General features: G+C 47.3%; 1 protein-coding gene across 5 annotated transcripts in view; it reads left to right on the top strand.

The window, feature by feature from the left end:
- The first annotated feature begins 2,792 nt into the window (after window positions 1-2,792).
- ebf3a (EBF transcription factor 3a) overlaps window positions 2,793-12,710 on the top strand; it is a 63,531-nt gene continuing 53,613 nt past the window's right edge. For 4 of the 5 annotated variants that reach the window (XM_026177801.1, XM_026177798.1, XM_026177799.1 and 1 more), the window contains exons 1-6: window positions 2,793-3,216; window positions 5,122-5,278; window positions 6,185-6,248; window positions 6,329-6,384; window positions 8,360-8,433; window positions 8,673-8,741. In XM_026177801.1, the coding sequence (XP_026033586.1) occupies window positions 3,095-3,216; window positions 5,122-5,278; window positions 6,185-6,248; window positions 6,329-6,384; window positions 8,360-8,433; window positions 8,673-8,741 (542 nt within the window). In that variant the 5' untranslated portion in view covers window positions 2,793-3,094. The remainder of the gene's footprint in view (window positions 3,217-5,121; window positions 5,279-6,184; window positions 6,249-6,328; window positions 6,385-8,359; window positions 8,434-8,672; window positions 8,742-12,710) is intronic. The other variant, XM_026177800.1, reaches the window with a different exon arrangement.

The following is a 12,710-nucleotide window of genomic DNA, read 5'->3' as shown; positions in this document are numbered from 1 at the left end:
TGTGTGTGTGTGTGTGTGTGTGTGTGTGTGTGTGTGTGAGAGAGAGACAGCTGGGCCATCTGACTTTGCTGTGACATCTGGGAAACCCGCCGGTTTGTGCCGTGAACGCTGGTTGATGTCGCTATTTAAATGCAAATGTGTGTGTGCTGAGTGCTCCCAGCGTCTCACACACACACACACAAAAGGAAACACTTGACACACAATACAGAGGGGCTGTAACACACACACTCGCTGCAGCGCTGAGCCTCGGAAAACTGCAGAAAGAGGAAGAAACGAGGTAACATATCTGAGTTTATCTGAAAAGATTAAATTCACATATTCTAACTAATCTGAGTGAAATCCATTGGATTTCACTCAGATTAATAAATAAAATAAAACAGACAAGCAATGTTACATTTTTCATTCAAAGAAAATCTAAAAAGCTAATTTTAATTTTGGCACAAACAAAAAACAAAGATGAGGCTTCAGTCTGGTTTCATCTGTTTGAGCTGAAAGACTTTTTTAATCCTACATTTAAATGATTTTTCTGAGAAAATCAAAAAACATTAAGCTGATAAAGTGTTGATAAACCTGATCACTGAGAGGTGAGACCTTTGTCACGGCTTCAGACGCTCCAATAATGAAGTCAAACATGGGGAATAAGCGATCGCATTCATCAGCGCGAGCACGCCAGGATCGGTCGCCTGCGGTTGATGAATGGACTCGGACCCTAACCGAGTTTGTCTTCATGTAGATCAGATCATAAAAGCACATTTAAATAAAAGCTCACAGTGGAAACAGGAGTGCGTCTCTGCTGACCTCTGCTCCCACATTTACAGCCTCGCTTTAAATCAACTCTTTTCCCTCTTCAGCGTCGGCCCGCTCTTTATTCTCCAGCTTAAAGAAAAGAGAAACTCGATGTTTATTTCATTTAAAGGATCATTTTCTGTCTCTAATGTAATTACAATACACGAGCTCCTAAATTACTGAACGTCCATATTAACAGTTCGTCCGCAGGATGATGAAGAAGCAAAAATTAAATTAAAAACAAAGTTATTTTTAATCAAAAACTAAAAACCATCAGCTGATGTGGACGTGAAGCAGCGGGGTGTTTACGTCCATCCCCCTTTGTTTCTCGTCACCCTGCGAGCGGGTCGGGGATGTGGCCCCCCCCCCCCCACCCCACCCAGCCAGCCCGTACTCGGCAGCTCATTTGTTCATTGTTCACTTTGTTAAATTTGAACCTGCAGGCTGATCAATTATTATTAAATATAATTATTTATTCTCGCCGATCGTTTATTGGTCGATCAGTTGCTGAAATTTTTATTTACGTTTACAATTTTCGTCACTCACATTCATCCTGGAGAAAGATCACCTTCTCTCCTCTTCCCTTTCTGCTCCTCTTCATCATATTTTCACTTTGAATTTCCTGGAAATAATTTCATTCTCCTCCTTGTGTTTTTCCTCTTCTTCTTCGTTTGTGCAGATGGGTTTTGTCTCCTCCTCCTCTTCTCTTTTCCTTCCTCTGCTTGTCGGTCCACCCCTCGGAGCCTCGGAGGCCTTCGCCCCTGAAGACTGGAGTGCCTGTGAAAAACCTGCCTCGCTTCTCGTCTGACAGTCAGATCCTCTCAGAGGAAGTTTCTGACCAAGGTGATGAAAATCAGGCGAGAGACAAAAGCGAAGGAAGCATCAGACAACTGAAGATTGTTCTCAGTGAACCACAGGACGCAGGAATGCACCGTGACGGCTGATTGGACATTTACTGATGGAGATGATCGATTGAGATGATTAGGATTCAGAGATAATTGGATTTCTGAAGCAGTCGCCTCTGAGACGGGAAAAACAAGCCCAAACCTATTTGTGTCCAGGTCACAGCGCTCTCTGGCGATTGAGCGCGAGACTATTTAAGCTCAGGGGTTTTAACACCTGTGCCGGCTTCACGTTACCCCGGTTTCAGCGAGCGAACACCTCCGGTACCGCCGGCGCTTAGATTGGTCCCTCTGAGCAAGCAGGAAGTGGTCACAAACTTGAGTCACAGGAGACACTTGCTGTGTTAGAAACATGAGGATGGGACCTGGTCCTGAAGCGGAACCAGAACTAGACCCTGGTGACTGCTGCTCAGGTTCTGGATCAGGGTCAGGAATAGTTCCACCTTGACCTCCTGGATGAGAGTCTGAACTCGGTCGGGTCTTTCAGCCTCCGTCTGGCCTGAGCTGCTACCACAGAGACCATCAGGGACCCGCTGACCTGGCTCAGGGTCTGATAACAGACCCAGGACCACAAGGACTGGATCTCTGAGCGGATTTTCACCACAGCCACACGAAGTGATGGGATGAACAGGAACCAGTTCAGACTGAGAGAGAGAGCGAGCGAGAGCATGGGGCGATCAAGACCTCTCTCTCTGGCTCTGGTTGGTTGGCACCTCCTCCCCCTCCTCCCCCTCCTCCCCCTCCTCCCTCTCTTCATCTTGCTCTTGCACACCCGCGCACACACATCGTCTCTCACCTCTCCTGTCCTTATAAGGCCAGGCCCCACCCCCGCCGTGATGTCGTCAGCAGCAAGGAGGAAGACCCGTGGGGTTTTTGGGTTTTGCCGTCCAGTCCTGTGGGGCCGCAGGGCTGAGAGTTTCTCCTCCGCTCCTCACCCCTCCATCCCAGCCCACCTCCTCTCTCCTCCTCTCTTTGGGGAAAAGAAAAAAGACACTTTGCTTGATTCGCCGTCCGGACCCGGCTGTTCTCCCCCTCGTTTTCTCGTCCTCTGAGGATTTTATTTCTCTTTTCCCGTTTCCTCCTCCGGCCTTTTTTTCTGTCACTGATGATCAAGAATAAAAAAAAAAAACCTTCTTAAAAACTTAAAAAAATTTCTGCCCTGAAAAGTTGAATTAAATCTGCAAATCAGACGAAAAGTTCAGCAGAATTTTAAACTCCTTGTTTTTCTTCGTCCTCGCCGCCTCGTTTTAGACCTCGACGTGCGGGTGAAGAAAATGTCGCCCGTCCAGAAGCCTCGCTCCGTCCTGTAGATCACATTTTTTCTGCTGGACTTTTTCTGCTTCTTCTTCTTCTTGTTTTTGCGGCTGAGCTGCAGCAGCGACGCTCGCAGCATCCGGGCCCCTGAGATGTTTGGGATCCAGGACAACCTGCCCCGCGGGGCCACGGCCAACATGAAGGAGGAGCCGCTGGCCGTTCGCTCCTGGATGCACTCGGCCGGTGTGGTGGACGCCAACACGGCTGCTCAGAGGTAAACTGCCCGCCACCCCGCAGGGACTCCGGGAGCTGTAGTCCCAACGGACCCACAGCAGTTTTATTTCACTCAAAAGAAAAATAATTTGCAGCTCAAAGAAAAGATTTTAATTTTAAATCTTCAGCAGAAAAAACACTAATTATTATTTTGCTGGAGGGGAAAAAATAGATTATTTAGATGTTTCTGAAGGTCAGACAGATTGAAAATAAGATTTTAAAATGTTTCTGAAGTTTAGGAAAATTCCTGCAGCTCACAGACAAACAGGGAGAATGTTTTTGTAAATGTGAGTTATTTAAAGTGAATAAAAACAGCGAGGAAACACTTATCAAAAATCATCCAAATAATTCTATTTGATCTTTAAATTTTCAGAGTTTGACTCAAAGACTTCTCCTTGTGTTTGTTTCCCAAAGTGAAACGTTTGTCTGAGCCGAGGAGCAGCTCGTTTTATTTTTCCTCAGACTGACTTCGTGTTTCTCTGGATGGCGTCGAAGGTTTGGGGTTAAAGCGCTGCGTGTAATAAACGAGGCACGGGTCGGCAGCGGTCTGAGCTCGCCCTGCAGCTGAGCGTCACAGTTTATCATCGTTAGCAGCTTCAGCCGTCGGATCTGTTTCTGCATTAGAACGATGGAAAATACCACAAAGTTTTTTCAGGATGAGCCACAAAAATCATTTCACTCTGAGAAAATAAACATTAATGTTCAAAAATAGAACAAAAAGAATTAAATCCACCTGAACATCTGCAGGAAATTCATTTAAATAATTTTAAAAATGAAACAAAAACTATTAGAAATATTTTTAAATTCTCAGCACAAACTCTTTTCTCTTGTTAGATTTCCTGACACGATGATTTTAGTTCATGATGACATAAACTACAAATTCAAGTTTATTCTCATCAAAAACATTTCTAACATTTTGTGACCTTAAAGATTTCACATTAAAAGCACGACTTGTTTCTATGAAAGCATGTTTGTCTCTGCGCCGCCGTCCGGGTTTAACACTGGGAGATATTCCGATGATGTTCGCGGTCGAGGTCAAAGCTGCAGTTTGACTTCTTCGCATGAATATTAATAAATCGAGCATGTGATTCACAGTTTGTGTGAACCTGATTTTCTCTCTTTAACATGTTGAAGCTGCGTCCATGTGACCGTTTAAAGTTGTGCAGCATGTTTGGTGAATGATGAAGATTTTTATCCTCACGTTTATGAATAAATTGGATCGTGCAGGTTTTCCTGCAGCGAAATCCTCCGTTTAATTTTAACAGAAACGTTTCAGCTGATTTATTATGATTAAACTCATGAAATGTGAATTTTTCTTTTTTAGTGCAGAGCTTGTTTTTCCTCAGTCACCTTCTCGCCGTGAAACAAGGAAAAGCTTCTGGATATTTTCACCCGTGAGAAGCTTTTTAAAGTCGACTCAAACGTGTTTATTTAAATTAAACACAAATTTTACTACAGCTCTAATAACGCGCTGCTGTATTATTACTGCAGTATAATGTGTAATTGGTCAGACTGAAGTGTGTCTGTGCTGAGGCTGAGCGCGTGTTCATCGTCCAGACTTTGATACGGTGAATGTGTGATGTGTTTCTCGGCCTGATGACCGCGTGAAGCTGCGATTAATCACGTCCGACCTGCGTTTTTCTTCAGCGAGTCCTAATCTGAGCTCTGACCTTGTTCATCTTCAGGAAGTTTTCCTGGATTTAAAGCACTTTGTGCATTTTACTGTAATACGCTGTTTTTCAGCACATGAGCCAGACGTGAAATATTTTACTGTGACAGAGAAACGCTGAAGAAACTGTCATCCTGCTGAAATAACAGCGCAGGAAGCTCTGTGACGACTGCAACAATAAACCTGACCTCGTCCTCCTGCATCTTTTATATTTCTGTCCATCTCTTTGCTTTTCAGCGGGGTGGGGTTAGCTCGCGCTCACTTTGAGAAGCAGCCGCCGTCCAACCTGAGGAAGTCCAATTTCTTCCACTTCGTGCTGGCTCTGTACGACCGCCAGGGTCAGCCCGTCGAGATCGAACGCACTGCCTACGTCGATTTTGTGGAAAAGGAGAAGGTGAGACTCAGAGGGATGCGGGGAGGAGCTGGGACATAAAACAAACACACCGCACAGTGTGCAAAGACAGAAATCAAAGACGCTCTCATTCTTATGACGGAGAACAGAGATGGAATCTGAACTTTAGAGACTCAGTCGCATCCCGACAGGAAGGAGACCCTCTGCCAGGCGCCGTAACGCTGCGACTGCCATTCAGGTTGAACTCAAGCACAGTGACACAGTAGTGCTGATTTTATCAGCGTCGCACACGTGGCTTTTATTTGAACCTCACTTCATATTTTTTACATTTAAATAAAAATGCAGATTTATCTGGACAGCTGAGACCGTCAGCTCCGCATCCCGAGCTCAGGCTTCGTTCATCAAACTGATACCGCAGCTCCAGCAGCGTAACATGTCCACAGCGGTATAATAGACAACAGCACCTGTGACAGGTGTGCTTGGCAGTAGTGTGCACAGTAAACACAATAAAATGCAGTTTGCGTCATTTTAATGCAGCAGTTTTTCCCTCTGACAGTCGCGTCTGTGCCGAAGGTTGATTCATGTTTATCAGCCCAACAGCTTCGGCTCAGTGCAGACAGACCAGTGTGAATGTGATTCACCAAGCAGGGAAAATGAAGCCCCAAACAGAGCTGAGAGGTGTGTTTAGTTTCACGGCCGATTTCCAAAAGTTTGCATGTTTTCTAAACGCAGGAGCTGACGCTTCATTTAGAATAATCAGTTTAAATATTCCCCTCTGATTATGCAGCAGGCTCAGCCACCTCACACGTGTGCGCTTGTGTAAAGGTTGAAATAGTTACACACCAGCGCGCTCTAATGCACTAAAACATGCAGAACTTCTGCTTGGTCACATCAGGTGGTGAAACCAAACGCACCCACGCCTCAGTTTGTTTCCTGACTTTGTTTCAGGAGCCGACGGGCGAGAAAACCAACAACGGGATCCACTACAAGCTGCAGCTGCTCTACAGTAACGGTGGGTGCGCTTGTTTTAATGAGCAGCACAGCCCCGTCTCTGCTCGCTCACGCTAACCCCGACTGTTGGTTTGTGTGCAGGGGTGAGGACGGAGCAGGACCTGTACGTCCGCCTCATCGACTCCATGACCAAACAGGTGAGATGACTGATCATCAGCATGTGCACCGAGAGGGGAAGGATCAATAACAGCAACGGCAGCGACGATTGTTTCGTCTGATCAATGAACCTCAAAAATCAGACGTTTCACAATAAGAGCGTCTTTTTCTTCCTGCTGCAGTCCGAGGTGTCGGACAGAGTTTCAGGCCGACTTCTTTCAGACAGACATCTCCTCCTCCTCCTCCTCCTCCTCCTCTTTCTTTTCCCCCTCCTCCTCTTCCTCCTCCTCCTCCTCCTCTTTCTTTTCTCCCTCCTCCTCTTCCTCCTCCTCCTCCTCTTTCTTTTCCCCCTCCTCCTCTTCCTCCTCCTCCTCCTCTTTCTTTTCCCCCTCCTCCTCTTCCTCCTCCTCCTCCTCTTTCTTTTCCCCCTCCTCCTCTTCCTCCTCCTCCATCCTCTTTCTTTTCCTCATCTTCCTCTTCCTACTCCTCCTCGTCCTCATTCCTTTCTATTCCTCGTCCTCGTCCTCCTCCTCCTCGTCCTCCTCCTCCTCCTCCTCCTCTTTCTTTTCCCCCTCCTCCTCTTCCTCCTCCTCCTCCTCTTTCTTTTCCCCCTCCTCCTCTTCCTCCTCCTCCTCCTCGTCCTCTTCCTCGTCCTCCTCCTCCTCTTTCTCTTCCTCTTCCTCCTCCTCTTTCTCTTCCTCTTCCACTTCCTCCTCCTCCTCCTCCTCCTCTTCCACTTCCTCCTCCTCCTCTTCCTCTTCTGTCTCCTCCTCCTCGTCCGCTTTCTTTTCCTCGTCCTCCTCTTTCTCCTCCTCCTCATCCTTGTCCTCCTCCTCCTCCTCTTCCTCCTCCTCCTCCTCGTCCTCCTCCTCCTCCTCTTTCTTTTCCTCCTCCTCCTCCTCCTCCTCCTCCTCCTTGTCCTCCTCTTCCTCTTCCTCCTCCTCCTCCTCCTTCTCTTCCTCCTCCTCCTCCTCCTCTTCCTCCTCCTCGTCGTCGTCCTCCTCCTCCTTGTCCTCGTCCTCCTCCTCTTCTTCCCCCTCCTCCTCGATATATTTCAGGATTTTCTCAAACAGGAAGCTGAGCCACTGAAGTCAAACAGACCCTTTGATCACAGAGTTTGTTGCTCGCGTTTGTTCGACGGTTCCAAGTTCAAACTCGTGCCTGAGAATCGGCGCCCTGATGGCGCTCGGTCTGCCGCTGTGTTGAGTTTATTAGAGATTGAACGTCGTGTCGCAGCTTGTTTGCATTTGTCTCTGAGTGTCAATAAATCAGCTGTTAAAGACTCGTGCTAGCACGCCACTTCCAGAATAAACATGTGATCGGAGAGAGTGAGGAGCCGCTGCCATCTGCCGCCTTCACGTCTGAGCAGTTTCCTCATCGTCTGAAACGATGGCGGGAATGTGGCGAGCACGTGTCTGTCAGCTCTGTGTGGTCCCGCTCGCCTGCTGCTTTCCGATCAGGCTCATCCTGACTGGTTGGAAAAGATGGACACTGTTACGTCCCCTGTCGGTTTCTGTGGTACCGTGTAAAGCCAGGCTCATAGCTGAGGCCAGACGGGGGGCCGTACTCCATCAGCACCGAGGATCGTTTGTGGTCTGTAGGAGGCGCTGATGGGCGTGGTCCCTGTGTGATAGAGAAGCGCTCCATCAGCAGCCGGGTCACTCAGTTTTGTCTCTAATGAAAAGCAGCAGCAGCGTTTGAACCCTACGACTCATTCAATTAGCGCGCTTTAACGAGCTCGCCGTCAGCCGGCGCTCGCCGTGACAGAGAGGCGTTTCATGCGTTTGGTTCCAGCTGTTTCATGTGAATATCTGCAGGCTGCAGCTGTAATGAAACATTCAGAGGATCAAATGTTTGTGTCCCGCTCACTCTCACTCAGGCTAATCGCTAATAATGAGCTCTAATTGAGACGAATGAAACCGGCTTTAATGGAGCTGTTTCTGCTGCAGGCCAGTGGGCGGGGCCATGATGAAGCGCAACAGGTGATCTTCACTTTACCTGTTTGTGTGTGTGCAGGCAATCATCTATGAAGGCCAGGACAAAAACCCCGAGATGTGCCGAGTTCTGCTGACGCACGAGATCATGTGCAGGTAAGGCCGCAAAACACCGACCAGATCTGAGTAGTTCTTCTTCTCTGCTTCAAATAAAAGTCTCGATGTTTGAGAGCAGTATCCTCACGTCCACGGTGACTCGTGCCCTGATGGAGCCTGTTCCCTGCATACAGAGTGGGCGTGTGCAGGTGTCTCACCTGAGCTGTCTGAAAGAAATACGAGGCTCTGCAGTGACTGACGGGTCTGCTTTCATTTTTGTCTCTCTGTGTGCGTGTCAGCCGCTGCTGCGATAAGAAGAGCTGTGGAAACAGGAACGAGACGCCGTCAGACCCCGTCATCATCGACAGGTAACAGATACGAAGCATCACGCACTCACATACACCTGTCAGACTGTTTGTGCGCTCGCAAACAAACATGCAGCAGATGCAACAAAGACAAACAGACACCGATGACACGCGGCGCATTCCTGTCAGCCTTGTCGCGTACGTTTAAAGGTTGTCTTCTGCCCGAGCGGCAGATTCTCGATCAGTCGCCAGAGAGCACCAGCCGAGTCACAGACACAGGAGGAGCTGCAGGTTGAGTAGCGCCCCCTGCGTGAAGGTTTTTAGCAGGATGTGATGAAAGACGTCAGCTGATCTGCTGCGTTCAGGTGACTCTGTTGATCCACCTGCTGGTTTCGTATCTGGATGAAGAGGCAGTTTGGTGCCACACACAGTGAGAAACAGCAGACTGGTTGGGTTTGTTTATTGGTCAGTTACCTTTGCCAGGCTCAGGTTAGCATACCTGTAGTGACATCACAGCAGCACAGTATGAATGAAGCTTGTTGTGTCACACAGTAAGGTTCATGCTGGCGTTCCTCAGGGTTTCGTCCAATCATGTTTCCATGTGGCAGATGGCCCCGCCCCTCCCTGAGCCTGGTTTTTCCTTCCCACTGTCGCCAAAGTGCTTGCTCATTGTTGTTGGGGCTTTACCTTACAGTGTAAAGTGACTGTTGGTGCCACATCAATAAAAGTGAAGTGAGCTGTGACACGAACGTGCTGATTATGTGCGGTGGGAGCGTGATTCACGCTGAGTAGCTCTGTGAATTTAAGGGCTAATGAAAGGTGAACATTAAATGCAGCTCGGCTTTAAATCATTCAAACAGGATGACGTGTAGAGCTACTGGGCTGATGTGGTTGAGCCTGCGCCTCCTCTTCATCCTCCTCTCAGATTCCTCCCCCTCCCCTCCTTCCTGGCCTCCCATGAGGAATCATACGCTATGCTCTTCTCTTTTCACCTCCCCCTCCTCTTCCTCCTTCTCCTCAGCTCTTGTCCTCCTCCTGAGTATTAATCTCAATCCTCCCTCCCCCTCTCCCCTGTGGACGGAGGAGGGGGGAGTATGGATGGATGGAGGGATGGATGTGACTGCAGCAGCTCTTTGAAAAGAGAAGTGGAGATTTTTACAGCAGCTCTTTTTTCTCCCTCTGCCAGCTGAAATGCATGATGGGAAGGTCTCCTGTGTTTTTGGCGGCGTCCAGTGAACAGGAAACATGTCAGGGTCAGACTGCAGAGAGAGCACAAACACTGCGATTCGTTCGCTCTCACTTCAAGAAAACTAACACAACAGCATTTCATTTCTTCTCCTTCACTCCAGAACCCACCGCTGGTTTCTGTCAGCATGTCGACCTGAACTGAATTAAAAGCTGAACGCAGCTTTAAAGATAAGCGTTAATTTACAAGGCGCATAAACAGTGCACAAAAGTGCAAGAAAGGAGCATCAAAAATGAACTGTGAGGAGGCAGAAAAGAGAAATGCACCAAAAAACCGACAGGTGAACAGAGTGAGCGCAGGGTGGGCCGTCACAAAGGAAAGGAAGACAAAGACAGGAAGTAAAGCCAGCAGACACGCAGTCGGAAGATGCAGGATGCAGCCACGGGTTTAAAGTCTTTGAACACGCACAGATTTTTGGCTCATTAAAGGTTAGACAATGTACTTGAATAAATTAATCTCTTCCTTTCATTTCCAGCTTCCATTTTTAAGCAAACGTTTAAAATATATATAAAAAATATCTTAAATATGGATCATACTGCTTTTAGTTTATTAGGACTCTGCATACAGGACAGAAGCTGGAAAACAACAATAATAACAATAAAACATATGCAGGAATTTTACAGCTGCTTCGTTTAACATGTTCTTTCCGCCAACTGTAACTCCTTCTTCACTCGTACGTGTGCGCACAGAAATGCTGTATAAAATAAAGATGATTTAAAACAACTATCCGGTTGTTCAGTGATGACGCGACGAATCCTACTTCCGGGTCTAAAGTAGTCTGCGTTTAATATGGCTTTTGTGTTGTTAACATGTTTTATGTTTTGTATTTTCTTCTATTTAATCTCAAAAAGCTCCTAAAACACTCAGTGATCCCTGTTGACCTCCCTCGGCTTTTATTACCGCTAATCATTTATTTAAGCTCAGTTTTTAAAACCTTAGGATGTAACTACAGCCCAGCCCATGCAGCAGTATATGAATGACTAACCTCGTATTGTGGATGGATTATCTCAGTTGTTCTCCTGGCTGAAGTTTGGTCCTTTTACAGCATCCTGCCATGCGATTGCATTTGTTCCTGACCACCGAGAACACTCACGTTAACTTTTATCCAGTGGAAAAAAAGTTAGCTTGTTTATATTATGCTAACATAGCTGTGTCGCTAGCGGTCACGTAGCACATCATTATATAGCAGCTAGCCCAACTTCAGTAACCCTACAAACGTCACTGTTTAGTTTTCTGTCTTCATTTATGTTGGAAGTGATAACAGAGCTGTACGTTTTAATTTGTTTCCAAAACCCCGCAGTCAGGACATGCTATATTGTATTTAGATAGAAGCTAGCGAGCTAACTCCCTGCTAACTTCTAACTCCGTTAAATGTCATAAATTCCGTTTTCATGGATGCCTGGATGTTAAACTCAATTGTTACACCTGGTAGAGCAGAACGCTGATCATTTTATTAAAGATGAAAGACTTTAGACAGTTTTTCAACTCTCAGTAATGCCACAGTGATCGTTTGATATATGGACCTGCAGCGGAGTTTAGGTCCAGACACGGCTAGTGACGTCAGACTGAACAACCGGATAAAACAGAAAAACACTCTTCACTGTGACGTGTCAATAAATGAGAACTTGTTATTAAATGTGTCTCATTTTCAGTAAACGAGACAATGACGTGAGTCAGTTTTTATTGCTGCCGGTGAACGCAGCCATCGGTGCAGGATACCTGTCAGTGTCACGTTTAGCCATTAGCTCTCAGAGGTGCGAACAGCGCAGCATCATCTGCAAACATGACGACTGTCTGACAGGATGCAGAGCTGCAGCTTCCTTCTGCTTTCTGCATGCAGCGATTCACATTTTTACTTCTGCGATCATCACTTAGTTTTGGACCTCTGAGTCAAGTCCAATAATCCAGACCTGGATGACGGAGAACCTGCACAGACATTTCCCCTCCCAGATGTTTTTGCTTCATCCTCTGAAGGCGTAGTTTCAGACCAGTGACCTGATTTCTGCCTACTGTTCCTCCGTCGAGCATCCTGTGGCGTTCCCGTCGGTAAACCATTACTCTGTGCAGGTTATTTCCCCTCACGGCCTCCAAAGGGGCCCAGCCCACAGGCTGAACCTCGTCTGGCTCTTTGTTCTGAGTGAAGAGCTTTGGAGGGTCATCGATGATGGGACGATCCCCCTCTGAGCGCTGACTGTGAGAACATTTTAATGCGATGATCTTCAGTCACGTTCACATCTTTAAAAAGCTCGCCGTCGATCTGTCTGCCTGTTTGTAGCTGCTGATGATGGTGGTGATGGAACTAGCTCTCATCTTTACACGCTCTCGCTCTGAATACCTGATGTGAGAAATTTTTTTGGGGGGTACAATCTCCTGTCTGTGAGGGTCTCTGGTGTCTGCAGCGTGGGATTATGGGAGGACGATGGGCTGTCAATCATTTAGCGGGCGTAGGTGTGATTTCCCTCTCATGCTGCAGGTTGGTTTTGGATGGAATCTCATTACTGGCCGTGTTTCAGGGTGACTGACAGCAGAATAATGTTTGGGCCCCCAGAGGGCTGCGGCCGGCTAAATGTTAAATGTATGAATGCATGGGAGTCAATGGAGAGATGAAGTGTAGCTGAATATTTTATTCTTCCTGGGAAACAGTCACGGAGTGGAGAGTGTGACCCTGAACACACCATCTGCTGCTGTTTCACTGCCGAACACGCCGTTCACAGAAAGCGCAAATATGGCTGACTGGCAGAGTCACCTGGGGGGGGGGGGGGGGGGGGGCAGGTAAATAAACAAAG

This window comes from Astatotilapia calliptera, chromosome 8, assembly GCF_900246225.1.
Source record: "Astatotilapia calliptera chromosome 8, fAstCal1.2, whole genome shotgun sequence".
Lineage (NCBI taxonomy): Eukaryota > Metazoa > Chordata > Actinopteri > Cichliformes > Cichlidae > Astatotilapia > Astatotilapia calliptera.
This window is presented reverse-complemented; position numbering and strand designations above follow the sequence as displayed.